Source organism: Lissotriton vulgaris, chromosome 7 (genome assembly GCF_964263255.1).
Source record: "Lissotriton vulgaris chromosome 7, aLisVul1.2, whole genome shotgun sequence".
NCBI classification, from domain to species: domain Eukaryota; kingdom Metazoa; phylum Chordata; class Amphibia; order Caudata; family Salamandridae; genus Lissotriton; species Lissotriton vulgaris.
In genome coordinates, this window is record NC_141695.1 from 1,758,508,281 (window position 1) to 1,758,529,328 (window position 21,048).

A 21,048-nucleotide genomic window follows, 5' to 3' on the forward strand; every position below is an offset into this window, starting at 1 on the left:
ACAGGCCTGCGTGGGTGTGATCCAGCTTGACTCCTCCCGACCCACCCAAGACACACCAGGTAAGTGCCATGCGACTGCGACCCCCTGTCCCCTAACGATGTCCATGACTCCAGTGCATCCCATATCAAACCCCAGTCATGCAGCCAAAGCACACCACGAAAGCGCTATTGCATTGTGGGACATGTAATCTGACCACAATTACCATCCTGCACCATTAAGCCAGACATGTTCAGTGAGAGTCAATCCTGCAGCGAGTCAGGGAACAGTAGTCTGCATGCATGTAGCAAGCCTAAATGTGTAAGAAACATGTCACTAATCAACTTCCACTTTACATCACAGGTGGCGCTGATGTCCGCAGCACAGACAGCGAGGCCCTGGTAATTGAGGACATCACGGAGAACACAGAGGGAGACACACAGCAAACCCCACAGCCCGGACCATCAGGGCAAGCTGCCACACCAGCGGTCATCCCACCACCTGCCCCTGTGGCCAGTGCCACCCCTGTGCCAACAGGCGCTGCTGTACCACCGCGCGTCACACAACCAACAGTGGGGCCTGCAATACAAGCAGCAGTTCGCCAACCAACCCGCCGCCCTGTGGCTGTGAGGAGCCAGACAAGCGGACTGGTGAGGGAGCAGTACAACAACACTTCCCGCACTGGCAGGGGCCGAAACGTGAGTCCAGGTGGGCTCTCCATTGAGCGCAGAATGCTACTTGTGCACCAAACCCAGGCCCGTCGTCTTGCGGCCATCCACCTCCAACTGGACAAGACTGCACGTAATGTAGCACACATGTCAGACCGTATGGACAGGATGACAGCAGCTCTGGAGGCCAACACACAGGCCGTGTTCAGCCAGCGGGATCTCAATCGCAGCAGACACCGCCAACTGCTGACCCACCTGTCAGCGTACACGTGGTCCAACTATATAATTGGGAACGCCACCTCCCAGCTCTCGCGACGCTCCCTGGCCATGCAGGTCCAAATGGTCCAGTGCTGCCAGGACGTCGCGAGAGCCCTGGAGCAGGTGTCAACAGCTGTGCAGGGCATGCAGGCTATCAGCCATGGCCAGGCGGGGGGGCTGACGACACCAGTGAGGCTACATCAAGCCATAGCAGCCAGTCCATTCCACCGATTGTAGCACCCCGCCGCAGCAGCAGGCCTCTGCTCCTCACGGCAAAATCAGGAGGAGGACGTTGAGAGGAGGTCAGGGGCAACTACCCGGAGGCGCCACTGAACTGTTGAACATTAGCATGAGGGTACATGCTGACGCTACAAGCATGCCCTACAGACAAACAGACATATGACGCAATATGTCATTTAAGTTCCAGTTAGCAGAATGCCCAGTTTGTTGTGCAGTAACAATTACAAAAATTCTGACTAACTTAATCTGACTCATGTCATTATTTCTGTTGTCATGCATGAGTTGAGTAATGGATGTGGGGAGTGGATGCACTAGAAATAGTTCATGCAGATTTGGTTGCGTCGCCTGTGTCCTTCTGCAGGATTCTCACTGCGTGCGTGATGCACATGTTCAGGTGGTCGATTGTCCCCTTCCGACTCACTGCCAGAGATGTCTACAGGTATCCTGCGCTTGGTAGCAATGTTGTGGAGGATAGCACACACGGCCACCATGTGGCAGCAGACTTCTGGCTCGTATTTGATGGCCCCACCAGTCTTGTGCAGTATGCGGAATCTGCTCTTCAAAAGGCCAAATGTCCTCTCAATGCAATTTCTCGTGCGTATGTGTGCTGCATTGTAACGCCGTTGCTGTGGTGTTGCAGTGTTGAGGTATGGTGTGAGGAGGTACTCATGGAGAGCGTAGCCACTGTCACCTGAATGATAGGAGCAGAGGGTGAGTGCCTGTGCTGCGCAGCATCATTATCACATGGTACTGTTGTGTGGCATGTGTACTTACCCAGTAGGTGTCCTTCACCAAAGTCTCCCCTGGCCAGTCATGTGTGAATGCCACTGTGCCGGAATATGAAGGAGTCATGTGTGCTCCCCGGGTACTGTGCCACTATGTCCGTGATGATTGTCTTTGCATTTCACACCATCTGGATATTGAGGGAGTGGTAGGACTTGCGGTTGCGATACAGGTATTCGTTTGTGCTGGTGGGCAGATGTGGATGTGGGTACAGTCAATGCATCCTATTATATGTGGGAATTGTGCTACATTGTAAAATTGCAGCTTGGTGTCATTCAAGTCCTGTTGGCTGGTGGGGAATGAGATGTAGTGGTGTAGGCGGGTCAGCATGGCCTCCAGGAAACTCCTTAGGCAGCAGGACATGGTGGGCTGGGATATCGTCCCTGCAACTGCGACTATACCCTGGAAGCTTCCGGAGGCCAGTAGGTGCAGGCTGCACAATACTTGCACATGGGAGGGAACGGCATTGGTCCTCCTTGTTGGGTGCTGCAGGAGGGCGTCTAGGTCCCGGATCAGCTTGATGATCATTGCCCATTTAGGCGGTACTTGGCGTAGATTTGCTCCCTGGTTTGGCCCAGTAGGGTGACCCGCTGACGGAATATCCGCTCCTGGATACGACGTCTGTTCCGTGCTGCTCGCTGTAGCCTTTGCCACCTGACCACCATGTAGAGTCCTGGCTTTGTGAGAGTCCTCAGGCTCCAGCTGCATGTCCTTAAGTGTGTTTGGTCAGGCCTGCACCTGTTGGTAGTTTTCTAAAGTTTTTTTCAAATACTTTTTTTTTTTACTGGTTACCACCTGGTTTGGGTTCTTCTTAAATTGCGCGTCGCTAAAAGCGATTTTCGGGTTTTTCGCAATCTGCGATTTTTCATGAATGCCGATTGCGATTATTTTGTGACTTCGCTAATGTTTTCGCAGAATCCATGGTTTCTTGCTATTTCAGAATCGCAAATGGGCTTGTTCTAGGATTCGGCGAATTTATTTGTGAACTCGCAATTTTTTTTTTGCGATTTCGCTACTTAGCTTTTTTCCCTATCATGAATTGCTTCCACAGAAATTGCGATCGCAATTGCTAATTCGTAGCAATGGCGATAGCAATTTGGCCTCATGATTTAGCTGTATGTTTTAAAACTATTTTATATGACTGGTAGGGAAAAAGAGTTCAGAAGAGCGAGTGATGCTGTTTGGACACACAGGAGAGTCAGTATTGAGGATAGATTTCCTGCAGTATAATATTCATTACTAAGATGATGTTGCATGTATTGGATGTATGTGAGATGCCTTTGGTGAATGGATTTTACATGATAACAGGAACATTTGAGAGCTGGTTTATTTGAGGTTTTGGGATGCAGAAGGTAGCACATTGTTCTATGGGATGAGGGAACTCTAGTGACCTACAAAGAGAGACTTCTCAATATTGATTTCAGCTTGAATAACTGACCATCAGCAGCTCTAAATCTATTAGTGTCAGAAATGGTTAATTTGGGAATGAGTTCACTTGGGCGAATCATAAGACTTGCTTAGATTAGCTACATGATATTTCACAGACAGTTTTGAGATGGCGACCCACACCCCTGCTTATCTTACAGACAACCTCATAATCTCTGGTGCTTCACTACCCTGAGAGGGGGAAGTTCTACGATCGGGTACATAGTTCCCACTAAGGAGACAATTATGGACCCAATACTTGTGCAGGACAGTTTTAGGATTGAGAAAATAGAGAAACTCTATGGAAGCTATTCAAAGCTGTATTTTGTAGTACATTTAGAACTACTGAAACAGCACTTCCAACGTACTGCAAACTGGTAGTCACATGCTTATATGGGGAGGGCCCCACCTCTCCTATCTTACATTTGAGGAGATCTCTCCCCTATTTGTGGAGATTTCCGCAGAAAATATTGGAGAGACAGAGAGGAATGGATAGAGAAGGGGATATACTTATGACTAAAGACGAAGAGTTTAAAGAGGACTAAGGAGGGAGTTAGTAGCTTAGGGTGGGGTTTAGGGAGGGACATGCACCCACCCACAAAAACATAGACCTATTGCTTATTCTCAAACTGTATAGTCTGCATCAGTGAGAGAGACCTGTGCATTTTTCAAATCAGTGGTGAAAAAATATGAGTATGTTGCTGGAGATGTGGGCCGCCGTGCCACCAATGTACTTACCGGGGGAGGGTAAACACCCATTATTCCGCAACTTTCTTTCCGCATACCATCACTCCGCATACTTTCATTACGAAAGTACCATGACTCCGCAATGCCAATATAATGCATGGCATTACATTTTATATGCTTTTACCACGCATACATTTACAACGAAATTCGTTGTAAATGCATGAATGGTAAAAGCATGTTTTTTTAAAATGTTTGGATAGAGTAAGTATGGGTATAGGGGTATATGTTTTGGGGTACTGAGGTATATGTTTTGGGGTGTTTGGGTATTTCAAGGGTTCAGATATAGTTTTGGGTTATGGGGTACAGGGGTAGTTTTAGGGATAGGTATGGGTTTTGGGGTAAAGGGGTATTTTAGGGTTCAGGGCTAGGTTTGGGTTTTGGGGTATAGGGGTATTTTTAGGGTTCATGGGTAGGTTTGGGTTTTGGGGTACAGGGGTATTTTAAGGGTTCAGGGCCAGGTTTGGGTTTTGGGGTACAGGGGTATATTTAGGGTTCCGGGCTAGGTTTGGGCTTTGGGGTACAGGGGTATTTTAGGGTTCAGGGGTAGGTTTGGGTTTTGGGGTACAGGGTTATTTTGATTGTTCAGGGCTAGGGTTGGGTTTGGGGTACAGGGGTATTTTTAGGGTTATGGGGTAGGTTTGGGTTTTGGGGTACAGGGGTATTTTAAGGGTTCAGGGCTAGGTTTGGGTTTTGGGGTACAGGGGTATTTTAGGGTTCAGGAGTAGGTTTGGGTTTTGGGGTACCGGGGTATTTTAAGGTTTCATGGCTAGGTTTGGGTTTTGAGGTACAGGGGTATTTTTAGGGTTCAGGGATAGGTTTGTTTTTTGTGGTATAGGGGTATTGATAGGGTTCATGGCTAAGTTTGCGTTTTGGGGTACAGGGGTATTTTTAGGGATTAGGGATAGGTTTGGGTTTTGGGGTACAGGGTATATTTATAGGGTTAAGATGGGTTAGTGTTTAAGGGTGTTGGGGTATTTTAAGGAGTAAAGGTGGGTTATGATTATGGGGTGCATGGGTTTTTAAAGGGAGCAGGGTGGACACCCGGAGCTGAAAAGTACAGAACCTGGGAAGAAAAAACAATGAAATATTGGGCACAACGCTCTCTTTTTTTCTGTAATCCCGTGCCCCGCACACGCCGACACCCCCAGCACACGCCCACAGCACACGATATGAGACATGGCTTGAAGGGTGGAACGTACCACAAGCCCCAGCGTTTGTCACGCCCCCAGCACCCGCCCACAGCACAACACAGACACGCCCACAAGGGACTACTTTGCTGGCATGGTTATTTTACCTTTTAAATGTATATGGTGGGCGTCTGCATAGCCTATGTCCTTCAGCTGCAACTGCCCTTTCCAACGCTGTATTGGGTGTTGTGATTAGTGCTGTGGTTCTTGAGATTACCAGCCTCAAAGGTTTGTGCTCTCTCTTTATTATATTAGTATAGAGTTCAAAAACATACATTTCTCTTTTGTAATATTATCAAAATGATTGCATTTGTTATTTACTTTATGGATTTAATACTGTAAAATTTTCATTATAGTATTTTACATTTAAAATCTATACTACTATTATAAACAGAGAACAGAAACCTTTCGGCAAGGTAAACTCGGGAGTCACAGCGCCAATCCACACACCCAATACATTGTTGTAATCCTCAGAGTGTGTAGATGGTTATAGGCTGCATAAATGAAAAAAATAAACGTTATTTACAATATTTATATTTTTTATAAAAAGTAGTCCCCCCAAATTAGCACCGGCCGCGACGTGCGTGCTAACGTCTGGAGCACGGGGAGGAGCGGCGTCCGAGGATCAGTATAGATTGTGCCTGTACGTGTTGCAAAGAAGCTTAGTGACTACATCTATAATAATTCAACCTGTTGGACTGAAACGTGAAATTTAAGAGCAAAAGCATTGTGGCTATCCGGTTTCGCTTCTATTTTTATAAAGTACACAAGTTTTTTTTCTTAATGGCAACCATGATGCAATGGTTTTCTCGTGAGATCACTCGAAGCCAAAATACGTAATCACCGCAGCCTTGTCCCGGAGTCCTGGAGCGATCAATACATCGGCAGTGGCTCGGTCTGATCTCAGAGTCTGGGGATGCGGCCAAAAACCAGCGGCTTCCACCGCTGAACACCGGACATGAGTAACTGCCGCAGCCCCGGAGCCAAACCTGAAAGTCCACGAAAATTCATAACGCCGAGATTTGAGAACATGGGTGATGTCATGATCGAATTCCATTCAGATCAGTAAACCGGCCTCCATTCGGAGTTATGTCTTTTGCCGAAGTTCAGGTCCCAGGCCAGGACCAGGAGTGAAAGAGCGAGCCTGTTTCCTCCCCGAAGCTGCCCGAGTGACAGGGCTGGCAGCCGGAGGACGCCCTGAGGCACGAGCGGCAGGGTGAGTGCTAGGAAAAGGAACATTGACAAATTATGCGCAAACACCTCAAAGCTTCAGACCTACATGATGCTTAGCCGCAAACAAAAAAGACTCTGCCAGCCCCTGGCGGGCTGCAACCAAGCTTGGGAGAGAATATTTTAAAAAGATTTTTTTACAGTGCAGTTCATTGACAATTTAACCATCTGTCTTGCACATGATAAAAAGCCAGAAAATTAGCCTCCAACTCTAGGTACACTATCATAAATCTTCAAATACATTAGGGTTAATGTACAAGAGAGCTCATAAGTGAAAAATTCTTCACAAGGGGAAGAATTGTTTTGATGTAGCAGCTTTAGAGTATAGAGCAGTTTTTGCAAGAGGATTGGTTAAAATGTAGGATGAAGATATCTGAAAAATGAAATCATTGCACTAATGCCTTGGCTTAAAGGATGGAATGGGGCCGGGGCAGCCAGACAAACGTAACTGCGATGAGTGTTCAGGATGGTAAAATGGAACTCATGGGGAACAGAGGATGGAAAGGAGTCCAGAGCACTCTGCACACATTCATCAGAAAGAATAATAGTACTAAAGTCTCTTTTGCATTCCTAGAAAAGAATGATGAGAGAAGCCCAGGAAAAAATCAACAACTGATGGTTGTAGGAATATAGTCAACATGTATGGTAGAGAATGGTAAACTGAAACATCTATTTCATAATAAAGGAAACTGTGATTATGTCACCAGAAAAGAGGAAGAGAACAAAAGGTTAACCTGAGAAAATAATGTAACTGCAAGTTTCATATCCAGGCTCAAAAATAGAAATATATGAAATATATCTATCTATCTATACTACTAATATAAAGAGAGAACAGAAACCTTTTGGCAAGGTAAACTCGGGAACCACAGCGCCAATCCACACACCCAATACATTGTTGTAATCCTCAGGGTGTGTGGATGGATATAGGCTGCATAAAATAAAATAAAAACGTAAATTAAAAAATTAAACTTTAAAAACAAAGTAGTCCCCTAAAAGTAGCGCCGGCTGCGATGTAGCGCTGGCCGCGACCTAGCGATGTCCGCAACGTGCGTGATGACGACAGGCGGGGAGGAGCGGTGAAGTCCGGAGCGCGGGGGAAGAGCGACGGCTCAGGTAAGGCAAAGGCGAGGCGGGAGGGAGGCGGGAGGCAGGAGGCGGGAGGCAGGAGGCGGGAGGCAGGAGGGAGGCGGGAGGGAGGCAGAAAGCGGGAGGGAGGCGGGAGGCGGTCTTGGCAATGTTGGGGCAGGATTGCACCCAAGCCTGAAATGTTGCCCCCAGCCCCCTTCTGCCCCGGGCAACGCTGCGGCAATCTGGAAATGCTGCCCCCAGCCCCTTTCTGACCCAGGCAACGCTGGGGCAGGCTGCTAGTGATATATAATTTAAATTATCATTAAAATGTAACATTAGAATATTTTTCAATTTATTTGAAACATCTAAGCCCTAATTACGATGTCGGTTGCTGCAAATTGGGAACCGACTGGCCTCAGAGCAGCGGTTCCGAGCACGCAATTCGAATGTGACCAGACTTAGGGGCATATCTACAAGGACGGCAATAAATAAACGCAAACAGCGCTTAGCGCTTTGTTATTTATCGCCATTTAACTCTGGAAGTTTGCGCCCTAGTTACGCGTTATTAACAACGCTTTACTCCAGGGCGATAAAAATTCAGAGATAGCAGTAAAATTGCCGTTTTGCAGCGATGTTCCCTGCAAAACGGCGATAACCTTACTGATACGACCCACAGGGTCATGTCAGCATAATCCACCCCAATGTCAGGGATAGGTAAGTCTGCATTTTAGCAGACGTTAGTTTATGGTTAACCCTCTCTCCTCACCCCAAGATCGCTTTGAAGCCTTATACTTTTGTATTACTTGTGCCCCTTCAGTCTCTTTCACAGGTATATTGATTTATAGGCCACCTGGTTCCAGAGCTAATTTCGTTTCGAACATTCTGAGAATCCTTGAACCCTATTTTGGAAAACCCTCTATCACCATTCTAGGTGACCTCAATTTCCATCTTGATGAGCTACATTCTAAGGACACTCAGTCACTGGTTGATTCACTTGGATCCTGCGATCTTAGCCAGCTTGTCACTAGTGCTACCCACTCAGCAGGTCACATTCTTGACGGGGTATTCTCTAATGACCCAAGGCTTTCCAGCGGCACTCCTCTACCGCTGGTGTGGACTGATCATTTTGCGGTTCCTCTTCATTTAGCTTTCTCCACTTCCAATTCCACTAAGAAGGGGACTACCTCTTTCGTTTCTAGGAGAAATCTCAGAAATCTCACCAACGATGCTTTTGCTCCTTTTGTCCCTACACCTGAGGCTCTTTCCTTAAAAGACGCGGATGTGGCAGCACGAGCTGTGCATGATTCCATCTTGAATGCTGTGGAAAAACTTGCCCCCGCATCTCTGCGGTATGTAGCCCGGAGGAAACCATCAGCTCCATGGTTCTCGGACCATCTTAGATGATTAAGACAGGGTTGCAGAAGCAGTGAGAGGAGGTGGAGGAAATCCTGGGATCCAATTGATAGGGAGGCTCACAAGTCTGCTCTACGGGAGTATAAGCAGAAAGTGATACTGGAGAAGCAGAAATACTTCGCCAATCTTACTAGCTCACTCACTTCCTCCAGGGAGCTTTTTAAAATTGCGGACTCATTTTGCTCCCTCCAACTTCCAGACCCCGTAGTCAGCTCTCAACGTCTGTGTGACGATATTGCAGACTTTTTTCATAAAAAGATCTTTGATATTCATACTTCCTTAGAAGTACAACGTCTCTCCCTGACTGAAAACAACCCCCTAGGCATTAGCCTCCTGGAGTCACTTGATATAGCCCCTTCCAGCTCTCTGTCCGATTTCCCGCTTATATCTCTGGAGGGGTTAAATCTTCTCCTAGACAAGATCAAATCCTCCTCCCCTCTTGACCCACTGCCTCTTAAAAAACTAAAGGAGTGTAGGAACAGCCTCCTTCCCCTTTTACTTGAGGTGATGAATAAGGCAATTGCCCAAGGCACTTTTCCATTAGTATGGAAGAAGGCAATTGTGAAGCCGCTTCTCAAGAAGCCTTCACTTGATCCTGGTCTACTGAAAAATGTTAGACCCATTTCCCTGCTCCCTGCACCTGCAAAAATTTTAGAAGCTCATCTGAATCGCCACCTATCTTCCTTCCTCGAAGCTTCAGAGTACCTGGACATTACCCAGCATGGATTCCGAAAACATCATAGCACAGAATCTGCCCTCACCTTCGTAGTCGACAACATCCGACGCAAGGTTGATGTTGGACAAACAACTGTTCTGGTGCTACTGGACCTCACGGCCGCGTTTGACACTCTGTCTCCCGCCATTTTAACATCTCGGCTTAGGGAGGCAGGTGTCACTGGTTCGGCCCTGAGTCTCCTCAATTCCTTTCTCCTAGATAGGGAACAGAGAGTGATGCTCGGCAACCACCTCTCCCCAGCAAAGTCTTTGCAATGTGGGGTGCCACAGGGGTCGGCATTAAGTCCGACCCTATTCAACATCTACGTGGCCCCCCTTGCTAGGCTTGTAAGATCGCTGGGGATGGAGGTGGTATCATACGCCGACGACACCCAGATTATGATATCACTCACCCAGTCCTCTGTCATAACATCTGCCTCTAGCTTCAGGTCCTGTATGCAACATGTTGCAGATTGGATGGTCACCAACTCCCTGAAGCTAAATGGCGACAAGACTGAGGTTTTGGTCTTCGGGAAGGACCAAGATATCTGGTCGAGTGAGTGGTGGCCTCCCTCTCTTGGTACTTGCCCCACTCCCGTTCAATCCGCCAAAAATCTGGGTGTGGTGTTTGATACATCACTCTCGATGTCTCTACAGGTGAATCGGACTGTCTCGACCTGCTGGGGCGTGATCAGGACACTCAACAGAATTCGCAGCTACTTGTCTCCTCAAGCACGTAAGCAGATTGCAGTTGCCCTTGTTGGTTCCAGGTTGGATTACTGTAACTCTCTCTACATGGAAGCCAACAAGGGCCTTATACATCGACTGCAAGTAGTGCAGAGCGCTGCCGCACGTTTTGTCCTTGATCTTCCCAGGTCTTCCTCTGCTACTGCTGCGAGGAGAGACCTTCACTGGCTGCCCATCCAGCACAGAATTTATTTTAAAATTCTGTGTCTGACCTACAGAGCTCTCGAGGATGGACCTAAAGGCGCTATCAGCTCCCTGCTTACCCGCTATCACCCTTCAAGGTGTTTACGCTCTTCTGGACAACTCCAACTTACCGTTCCCCGTTTTAAGCTCTCCAGATGGGGAGCTAGGGCCTTTTCCGTCGCTGCTCCACAGCTTTGGAACATCCTGCCGACAGAGATTAAGACGCTATCCTCTCTGGCGCTGTTCAAAAAGGCCCTAAAAACATGGTGTTTCTCTAGAGCCTATACAGGTTGAGCTGCAGAGCTCCTTTGTTATGTGCTGTTTTTGGAATTAGGCGCCTTGATGCCCATTGGGCTAAGTCCGCGCATGACAAGATCCCTTTATTATTATTATTATTATTATGGAGAAAACAGCAGTTTTCTCCATAAACTAACGTGTGCTAAAATCCTGTGGGCTGCCTTGCAAATATCGCGATGTGAACATCAGCGATATTTGCAAGGTAGTCCATCCGGGGTATGCCTAGTGACGCCCACTTTGCATCTAATTAAAGATGCAAAGGGAGTCGTTGGGAAAAAGGGTGCTAACATGCGATTAGGCATGTTAGCACACTCTTGTAAATAGGGCGATAGTTTTATCTCCGCTTTTTTGGCTTTTTAAGCCAAAAATGTGGAGATAGAGCCCTTTTAAATATGCCCCATGGTGTGGTCACAAATTTACATTTCTCAATGGGAGCTTGTGCGGTGGACCAAAACCGCCCACAACTCAAGCTCCCATTGATAAATGTACGTTTTTAAACATCCCTGCACTGTGTGGCAGGGAATTCACTGTTCCTGCTACACAGGGCTGGGATGTTAAGGGGGCACCATAGATTACCCCAAGGGCCACATGCAGAGGGCCTAGGGGCCATGCTAGAGGCCCCAAAAGTCGCTTTCTGATAGTCTTTTCATGTCAGAAAGGCCGACATGGAACCGACATCCTAATCCCAACAGTGGAAACACTGTCCTTAAGGGATTATGACGAGCTTCTGACTGACGAATTCCATGAGCCTGTTGGATTGTGTCGGTTCTGTCCCTCCGACTGCTGCTTCTCACTGCACGCATCCTAACGCGAAGGTCAGACCGCAACAATATATGTGGTTCCAACCGCAACCAACAAGCTGTTGGTTGCGGTCTGAACCGCATCATAATGAGATTCCTAATATGCTTTGTAACTTCTCCCAAATACATTACCAAAGGGAGATTTCCACCCTGGTGGCAGACAGAAACCTACCCCTACGTGTGTAAAGTTAGTTAGTAGTAGTAACTTTAAACTTGTAAATTAGCCTCCGCCTACTGAATTTATGGTGTGGAGACTTGTAACTCTAAAGTTTGCCGCTAATTTACACCCGTAAATGGTGAATTGCTGAAAGTAGAGTAAACTTACATGGATAGATTTACTCATGTGTAAGTCTAATTTTGTGAATAGCCTCTTCTGTGTCTAAGAGTGGCCAATCAATATTAGGATGGATAAATAAATATGACTTGGAATCAATAATAAACTCAGAACAACTGATCTGGTGATTATTGTAGAAGATGCAGAGTTGGAAGAGGTTTTTCAGAAACTTACTAAGGAATTTGAGGACAGGTTTGGTTTGGCTCAGGAGGATGTTCACAAAATGTTATTTAAAAAATAGAGCCTTGCCTTTTGGGCACAAGGTTAGGAGAATTCCAGTGGTCATAAGAACCGAAGTGAAAGTTTCATTAGACCAGATGGTCACTGAAGGAGTCATGGGACCAGTAGAAAAAGCTAAGTGGCTGTCTCCCGGAGTCATCAAAATATGATGCATTCTCACTCACCATACATTACAAATTGATTTATATCAGTGAGCAACATGCAGACTTTATTCATCATGTTGCTAATACTTATTTATTGATCACAGTTAATTACATTCCTTAAAACAATGCCAGGTTATCAACTAGAGATACTCATTGATATATATCAAGAAGATCAAATACAGATCAATAAACACGTGTAAATTATGCACAATTGTTTGAGAAATACAAACAAAATGTCACAGGCACATATTTGATAGCATTTAAACAATTAATCAACTCATGACTTAAATGTGCATGAATTCCATGATAGGCATTTGTATATTGAAAAAGAGTTCACATGCTGTAATGCCATGCAGGGGTACTCCCACAGTGACAAATAATTGAGTTGACTTCAGCTTGAATTATGTTAATTAAAAGCCCACATAAATGCCACCAATGTACTCCACATTTAACCCTATATGTTTTGATCTCTGCTGGACTGACCACAAGTGGGCACTTCACTGGTACAGCCTGACCTAGTTTATCAGACGCACTGTAGCATGGGTGTGACAAGCGTAGAAGCAAGCATCGTCCTGCTTTTCGTTAACTCCTTGCTCAAACTGCAGCTTTACCATGTTCCTTAGTTGACCTTTTGCATAAGTATGTTTTGGTTGGTTGCATACACCCTCCTGCTTTCCAAAGACACTGATCCAGTTGCTTAGTCCATGTTCGATGTCTCCCTATTCCATTCGATGGCAGCATCCCGGCTCCCTCCAGTTGTCCTCATTCGCCATTGGTCATTCGCTCTGTTTTAGTATTCAATGACTGCTAGGATGTGTAGTTTGTCAGCATACGTCATACTAAGTAGAAATGGGTCTCAGTACGTGTTGTCTCCTCGCTGTCCACTGTAGTACCTGCAAAGTGAGGGGACATTTATTGCTATTTCATGAGATAACATTCTTTCCCTAGGATTAACTTTGCTTTATATGTTTGAGGGTGTGTTATAGTTTTTATCTGTGTCCCGTAATCATCTCTCATGTATGTGGATTGGTCACTAATGCCTGGCTATGGTAGATGCTGGGACATGTAGTCCAACCAGTCATTACACGCCATATTGACTCACTTCTAAAGGATGTGTGTTATAGACTTGACTTGTGTCTCATATTGAACATCATAATGATCCCTGCGTCTGCATTGGTTGGATGCTGTAGTCTTCACAAAATAATCCAATGGGAGTCTGACAATGATGATATAACTACAGACCGTTTCCCTCTTCCTAGCAGGAACAACATGGTCTTGATGTTGGCAGGTGGTATTGACTTCTCAAAGTTATATGTGAGAAGTACTTACCATCAGATCAGATAACATCAGGTATGAAAACCAGTGAATGCTAGTTTTTGGAGAGTTGGTTAAACAGATTACTGAGAGGCTTGAGCAAGTTTTAGACAGGTTATTCATCTATGCATAAACCCTCCATAAATTAAATCCCAATTTTTGGAGCAGGAGATTTATTTCCAGGAGCAGGGGTGAGGCCGATATCTGAATTAGAAATAAATCATTATCAATGCAACAATTCCAATTGATAATGACCGGTTTAGCTCTTTCATTGGTCTTAATTTGTGTTGGGTTATTCAGATAAAATTCAATGTTTGAGACTTTTATTAATAACGGAGAATCTATATTTGTGGGGTGAGGATGAACAAATTGTGTGAGGATGTAAAAGGAGCTACTGCTGGACCAGGTGTAGAGTTTATGTTTGATGTTAGATTAAAAGTTATTGCACAGTGGATGCCAGTGCCATGAGCCTACGGGGATGCTCTCTTGCAGGTATGTGAGGGAAGAGAGGAAGCAGTCACTTTTGCCAGCCGCTCTTTGTCTAGCAGGGTTAAGATTTGCTTGGTAATTGAATGGGAGACATTAGCAACTTTCTGACTCTTTGTTTTTGCAGATATGTTTGGGGCGTTAAGGTGATTTTAAAGACTGATCATAATCCAATACTCAACATTGTGCAGTCGGTAGGGGTGAGTGAATGCTCGGCTAGACAAGCGGCCAAGATGCAATTTTACATTTGCATCATTGAAGATGTTCCCGGATGAAAGAACTGTATCTCTGACTGTATCGCTTGCCAGATGTGTCAGGGGTGCTTATGAGACAGAGAAAGGAGAAGCAGTAGCAAATGTATGTGATGTAATGGAGGGTGTTGGAAGTACTCCATCCAGGGAGGATTGGATGGTAGCTATGAAAAATGGCAATGCTTTGAAAGCAGTGGTTGTGTTCATAGAGAAAGAGTCTTGAAGCGAGACAACAGTTCCAGAGAGTGACCAACCTTGTTTCAGCATTCTGGAATCATTAACAATGAGTAATGGGAATACGATGATGCAGGGAGAACAATTTGTACCTTGGGAACGCCATGAATTTCAACCATGTCAAGGAGAGGGTTGAGTGGGTTGACAGATCAGGCAAAGGAATGGATGTTAAAGTGTGAGGTGTGTGAGGGAGTGGAGAAGGGTTTGTAGGTTGGTTTGGGTACTGTAAATCATGACCAACATATAGATGATCTACGATTGTCATGAGACAAAATATGTTTCAATTTATTGATCCTTTTTATGGTCCTTACGAGATCTTTCAAGATATGCAGAAGTGGTTGTTGATCTGCATTGGGGCATGGAGGGCAACCTTTTGTAAGGACGGAATCCTGTCATGGCTAGTCCACTTTGGAAATTAAGAACATTTTAGGAAGGATGTGGAATTTGTCATACACACACCTCTTTGTACAATACAATAGTTAATGCGCAGGGGAAGAGAATAATTTGATTAGTTAAGGGCACCAGGGAAATGGTGGTTACATCAGGCAGTTCACAGGGCGCTGGGAGACATGTTGTGGGAACACCATACTACAACTAATAGTTTAATGGTTAAAACCCTGATTGAGATAATATGAGATAGACCATCTGATACAAAGGTGACTGCAGGACGGCTGCACAAAGGTAATGGCGTTGAGATTAATAACTAACTCTTCCCATATCAATATTCAGTTGCATGCTCAGTAGTTGTTTCTGGTAGATGCAGAAAGACTGGAATTACCCTACCATTCAAGATAGTCATATATTTATGAAAATGTATTTCAAAATGTACCTCTCACCTCTTTGCAATACACATATTCTCATGCTCATGTATGTCCATTTAGTTCACTCCCTCTTCTAGGACATCCCTTAAGTCTTAGTGAGGTGGCATTATTGGCCAGCACTCCCACTCTAAAAGCTATTGCAGCTCCACTGCGTGTGCTCAGATCCAGTATATATAATCCAGGCTCTCACTGGCTGCTTTCATTCTGCTCCCTCCCACAGGCAGTCCTTGCCCCACTCCTGGCTCCTGCTGGCAGACCACTCTTGGCGTGGCCTGCGGCGTTGTCCTCGGTGCTGCAATCATTGTGGTTGGGATGGCGGTTCATTATGAGAGACGCCTGAAACAAAAGGACACAAACAAAGGTAAAAGTCCATAACTTGGCCCTTAATGTATCTCTCTGTATATTATATACTATATTCTGTATATGTGACACAACAGTAATGCTTCCATCACTCTCTGCCTCAGATGAAAACATGTATCAGAATCCCAGTGTTATCAAAAACGCTGATACCCCCTATGAGAACGTGAAGAAAGGGCGCGATGGTCAGTCAGCGGTGAGTAGCTGGCAGTGATGAAGTCACGGTTCAAGAAAAATGTAAATAGTGTCTCATATGAACAAATCAAATGTATTTGTATTGTTTTTGTTTTTAATTTTCATACTGTATGAAACAAAGTGCATAGACCTTTCACTCTCTGCAGAAAGAGCATTGCTTTTGGGGGTTCTTTTGATCCCTTCACACAATAGACTGCAAGCTGTGTCTGGCAGAAAAACTGCCTCCAACTTTTTAGAGTGACCATGAGGTGCCCTGCTGCGACAGTCTGGGAGTGGGTACTGTTAGCTGAAGATGCTGCAGGAAACCTTACTTCCTTCATTAGGGGCAGCGTTTCTTATCACTTTAGTACATGTAATTTTAGAAAATGTAGATGAGCTCCCTGCACTGGGCCTGAGGGTGCAACCGCAGCCTGGCCTTGGTGTCTACATGAGACTGGCATTATAGCTCTTTACATACGTTGTCAGTGCCCACATACCTAGTCTCCTATTTAAACAAGACAAGGGGACCCAAAGGCAATGAGTTAGGGACCTCGGGTAAGCAGATTTTTACTTAGGACAGTGGTCCCTAGACAGGAAAGAGTTTTAAAGAGCACTCGGTTAACATACGCTCAATAGACAATATGTTCTTTGTTCAGCCGGACAGTATTTATTCATTAATAAGTGTTTTAACAAAAGGATCAAATAACAAATACAAGTGGGACACGACCTGCATCCTATTTAGAACAGACATGGGGATCATAAAATGAAGGGAGGGCTGGGGTTTCAAGAACAAAAAGTCTATGTACAATAGTATTTTAGACTTAATTTACAGAAGAGTACCTTTGTATTTTGAAATCCAGAACTATTTTACCATATGCTTCCACAAGGGGAACATCCTGCAAGTAAGACAGCTCCAAATTGAATGATTAGCATAAGAAAGTTTGTTATTAGTTGGGGGAATTTGAGTTCTATCTAAGTAATAAATCCACAATCTGGACAGCCCAGAGGGGAGGGTGCAATGTATTAAAAAAGTAGGAAATCTGTTTTCAAGTTTTACATGTCCTAGTAGTGAACAACTCTTTCAATTAATTTTTCACTACTTCAAGGCCTACCTCTCGCAATAACATTGGAGTTACCCTATTTAATTTAATAATCAGTAATTACCACATGGGAGCAGGTAATTAGTTTATTTTTGTTGTATTTGGAGTTGTAATGAAAAATCCAGATTAATGGTGAAGTAGGATTTAAAATTGTTTTTTTGAAAATGCCACATTTGGAAAGTTAGGATTTTCCTACCTTAGCCATTTGGTACCTGCAGCATGTCTCTGGGTGACATGACTAGGTATAGTTGGCAGTTGGGCTTTGTTTATTCCTCCTAGACAACCACACACGATACATAGCCTAGGTGTTCCTGGATGGGCCATCTCTGGCAGGATGGGAGAGAGGAGCTGGGAACAGTACCTCTTACACTTGAATAGGCTTTATCGTGCCTCCACATAAAAGGCTGCCTACCCGATATAGTCATTCTGGATCCGGGGCCAGGAAGGCAGGCCCCCTGTGCACTTCAAAGCCATACCTGCTTCTCCCACTTCAAAGGCACAAATGGGTAAAAAAGCTGGACTTAAGACACCATCTCTTCAGTACACTTCTGGACCTCTGGATATTCTGCCAGGAAGAAGGACTGTGCTGCTGAAAGGACGGAAACTCTGCTTGAATGTTGCTCTTAAGGACTGTTGCCCTGCTGTTCTGACCTACGGCCTGCTGCCCTCTTGCCTTACTAGAAGGACTGGACCCGCATATGTGTTATCCAGGACCACCTGAGTGACTCCAAAGGTTAGGTGGTTGGCCTCCAGACTTGAGCCTCAAGAACAGAAGGCTCCAACAACCTCCACCCTAGCACTTGTACACTGACATCTGTAAGTCTACCCAGCCAAGTGATGGCACACCAGTCCTGGACCCTTGGAAGTGGGCCTAAGGTGCTCTGCCAGTCTTTATAGTGGCCAGTCCCGTTCAGAACCCACACATCCCTGCTGCTTCATGGATTGGATCCTTTACAGAGACCTGCATAGCTTCTGCAGCAAGCACACTATTTGGAACCACCGCAGCACGCATCCTTGGGGCACCCCTTGCATCCCTCATCGACGACAGCCTTACCACAATGTCAGCAGCGCATTGTAGCCTTTCATCTCCACGGGAACCCAACGCATCCTTGATGCCAGACTTTGCATGGCAAGTCCTTGTTGACGGGATCCTCGATGACAATGCAAGACCTCCAATTGCAGCCTTGCTACATCTCCTAATCAATGCATTGCTTCGGTGGTATATCTTCGGTGCAACTTTGCCGCAAACCTGGATTTAATATAATTTGTTCTGCTGGCCTGCGCTCCATTGCAGTCGGCCTGAAACTGTGACTTTGTCTCAGTCAGTAGCAACCAGATATCCACTGTTGGTACTTTGTTCTTTTCTGGCACTATTTTCACAAAAAAATTTACATTTGCATATCTCCAGTTCTACTGATTAGATTTTTTTAGGGTGTTTTTGTATATTAAAGAAATCTCTACTATTCTCATCTGGCGTGGGATCCTTTTGTCTGATACCGGTCACTTTATTATGGTTTGAAGAGTTGCACACATACTTTACACATTGCATCTAAGTTAGGCCTAATCCTCCTTGCATAATTAGAAGTAATTTGGCAGAAAAATCCAAATGCATGATCATATTTAGCACTTGTTAATCGTGTTTTGTTGCATTTGGCGCTGTTTCCAAGCACAGAATGCACCCTTGTGTCCAATTTGCACATAAGGGTGCATTTTCTACTAAGAAAATACTGCTAAATGTTGGGGGTTTATTCCTTGCCAAAAACACAATAAACGAGTTCTTGTGGCTGCTCGCTTTCCTTTTTCATTATCTCTTAGCGCAAAATCATCCTTTTATCCATTTTGGACATGAGGGGTCATTTCTGTGCTACGAATTAGCTCTAAATGCAGACTTACTCTTCTCATGTAATTCAATTGTAATCTCACAGAATTCTTTGGACATTATGTGAGTTACATCCATCCGTACTAGTGTCCTCAGTCAGGCCATGGTACTCAAATGAACCCTTCCTGGGCTCACAGAATCACCTATAATTTTCCATGCCTACCTGCCTTACTGGTCGATTTCTAACAAAGGTCTTCCTTTGTACAACACAACACAGAATCTGCCTGTAGCTATGAGGGGTGTATGTCAATATCGGAGCCTGCTTCAAGTCCATGCAATTGGGATTGGTGCTTTTGATGAAATGCAACTGAACTATTCATCTTTTGTCACAATCTTACAGTGAAATATATTGTGGAACCATTTCAACTTCCCCTGGAAAATGGCATTTAAATGCTATTTCGTTTTCACCATTTTTGCATGCCTAGAATGTTTTAAATAAACAATATTCACACCTAATATCCTGTCCTCAATATTCTTGTGCCAAGATATTCTGAGAGTCGCTATTTAGTAGTACAAGCAGTATGTGGGAAAGAACACATCCACAGAGCACAGCTGTAATGTTTGGTTATGGCTGAGGGCCATGTCTTCCTAAAAATATACTGGCTACAGACCTGAAGATAGTCTCTTTTTTTGAAGCTTGAAAGCCTCTAGAGGTAAACTGCAGCTGGGCACGGTGCTCCTAAGACAGATACCTAAGCTGTGTGCATCTGCTGAAGTTTTTTTTCAGGCACTAAAAAATGTTCAGAGTAGGATCAACCTGATTTTCTTTTTCTTTGCAAGACATAAAATGGTTGGACAGACTTGATGATAGCTCCTATCTCTGCTCTGCTCTGCTCTTCTCTGCTCTGCTCTTCTCTGCTCTGCTCTGCTCTCCTCTCCTCTCCTCTCCTCTCCTCTCCTCTCCTCTCCTCTCCTCTCCTCTCCTCTCCTCTCCTCTCCTCTCCTCTCCCCTCCTCTCCTCTCCTCTCCCCTCTTCTCCCCTCTCCTCTCCTCTCCTCTCCTCTCCTCTCCTCTCCTCCCCTCCCCTCCCCTCCGCTCCCCTCCCCTCCCCTACCCTCCTCTCCTCTCCTCTCTTCTCCTCTCCTCTCCCCTTCCTGCTTCTGCAAATTACATGGAGGTCCCCCCACACCTGGCCTACTCAGGAGCGCTCCGGCCAAGGTGCTGTACTAAAGGCGGCCCCTGGAGCTCGGGCCCCCACACTGTGGGGCAGTGGGGGCCTTACTTATGTCTCTGCTCTCTTCCTTTTTCCTCCTTAAAGTAGAGGTACATCGCATCCTTTGAATGGTGCCTTTATTGCCCCTGTGATCTTCCTTCATATCTTCCACCCTGACTCTGCCTTTCTTGCTATGCTGCTCCCCCCCCAGGAACCTATCAGAGGTGTATCCGTCCCTAACATAACCTTCCAGCTTTGTTACAAATGGCAACGGATTGTGGAATAAGGGAGAACAAATTGAACATTTAAACACTGTAACCGTGGCTCTACAGACAGGCAACCAGTTTCCTCACTCATGTGGAACTATTGGAAGTGGTTGTTTTGTTTCAGGGCATCAAAGGCACATCTGTATGCATTACCTAAGGGTTAACTGCTAGAGGTTCCGCTTTCAAAAGTACTATTGTAGAGAATATCATAGATAAAATATTGTGCTACAAAAACATCTTAGCCAAAATACTACCACAGTATTGTGAAGGTAAATATATATAGGTAGGTATAGATTTATAATTTATAACTACACACATATGTACCTTGACACTATAGGTACAGCATAGCATCCACAAAAAGGACATATCTGAGCACCTAGACCCCTTTTTAATGTTTACAATGCTTTATTGATAATATGTGAAAAAAACAAATACAATTAAATTATGAAGAGTAATACACAAGCAATTCAAACCACTCAAGGGGAACGATAGAATGAAATATGAACACTTGCTAGGGCTTATGAACAAGAAAAGGCAAATACAATCCAACCGCAGATAAT

At 45.1% G+C, this 21,048-nt stretch overlaps 1 protein-coding gene across 1 annotated transcript in view; it reads left to right on the plus strand.

Annotated features, from left to right (window-relative positions):
- The window catches only part of LOC147706599 (cell adhesion molecule CEACAM6-like), a 212,145-nt gene that overhangs the window by 155,248 nt on the left and 35,849 nt on the right, over window positions 1–21,048 (plus strand). Inside the window, exons 6-7 of the mRNA XM_086933093.1 lie at window positions 15,780–15,920; window positions 16,024–16,112. Of these exons, the coding sequence (XP_086789219.1) occupies window positions 15,780–15,920; window positions 16,024–16,112 (230 nt within the window). The remainder of the gene's footprint in view (window positions 1–15,779; window positions 15,921–16,023; window positions 16,113–21,048) is intronic.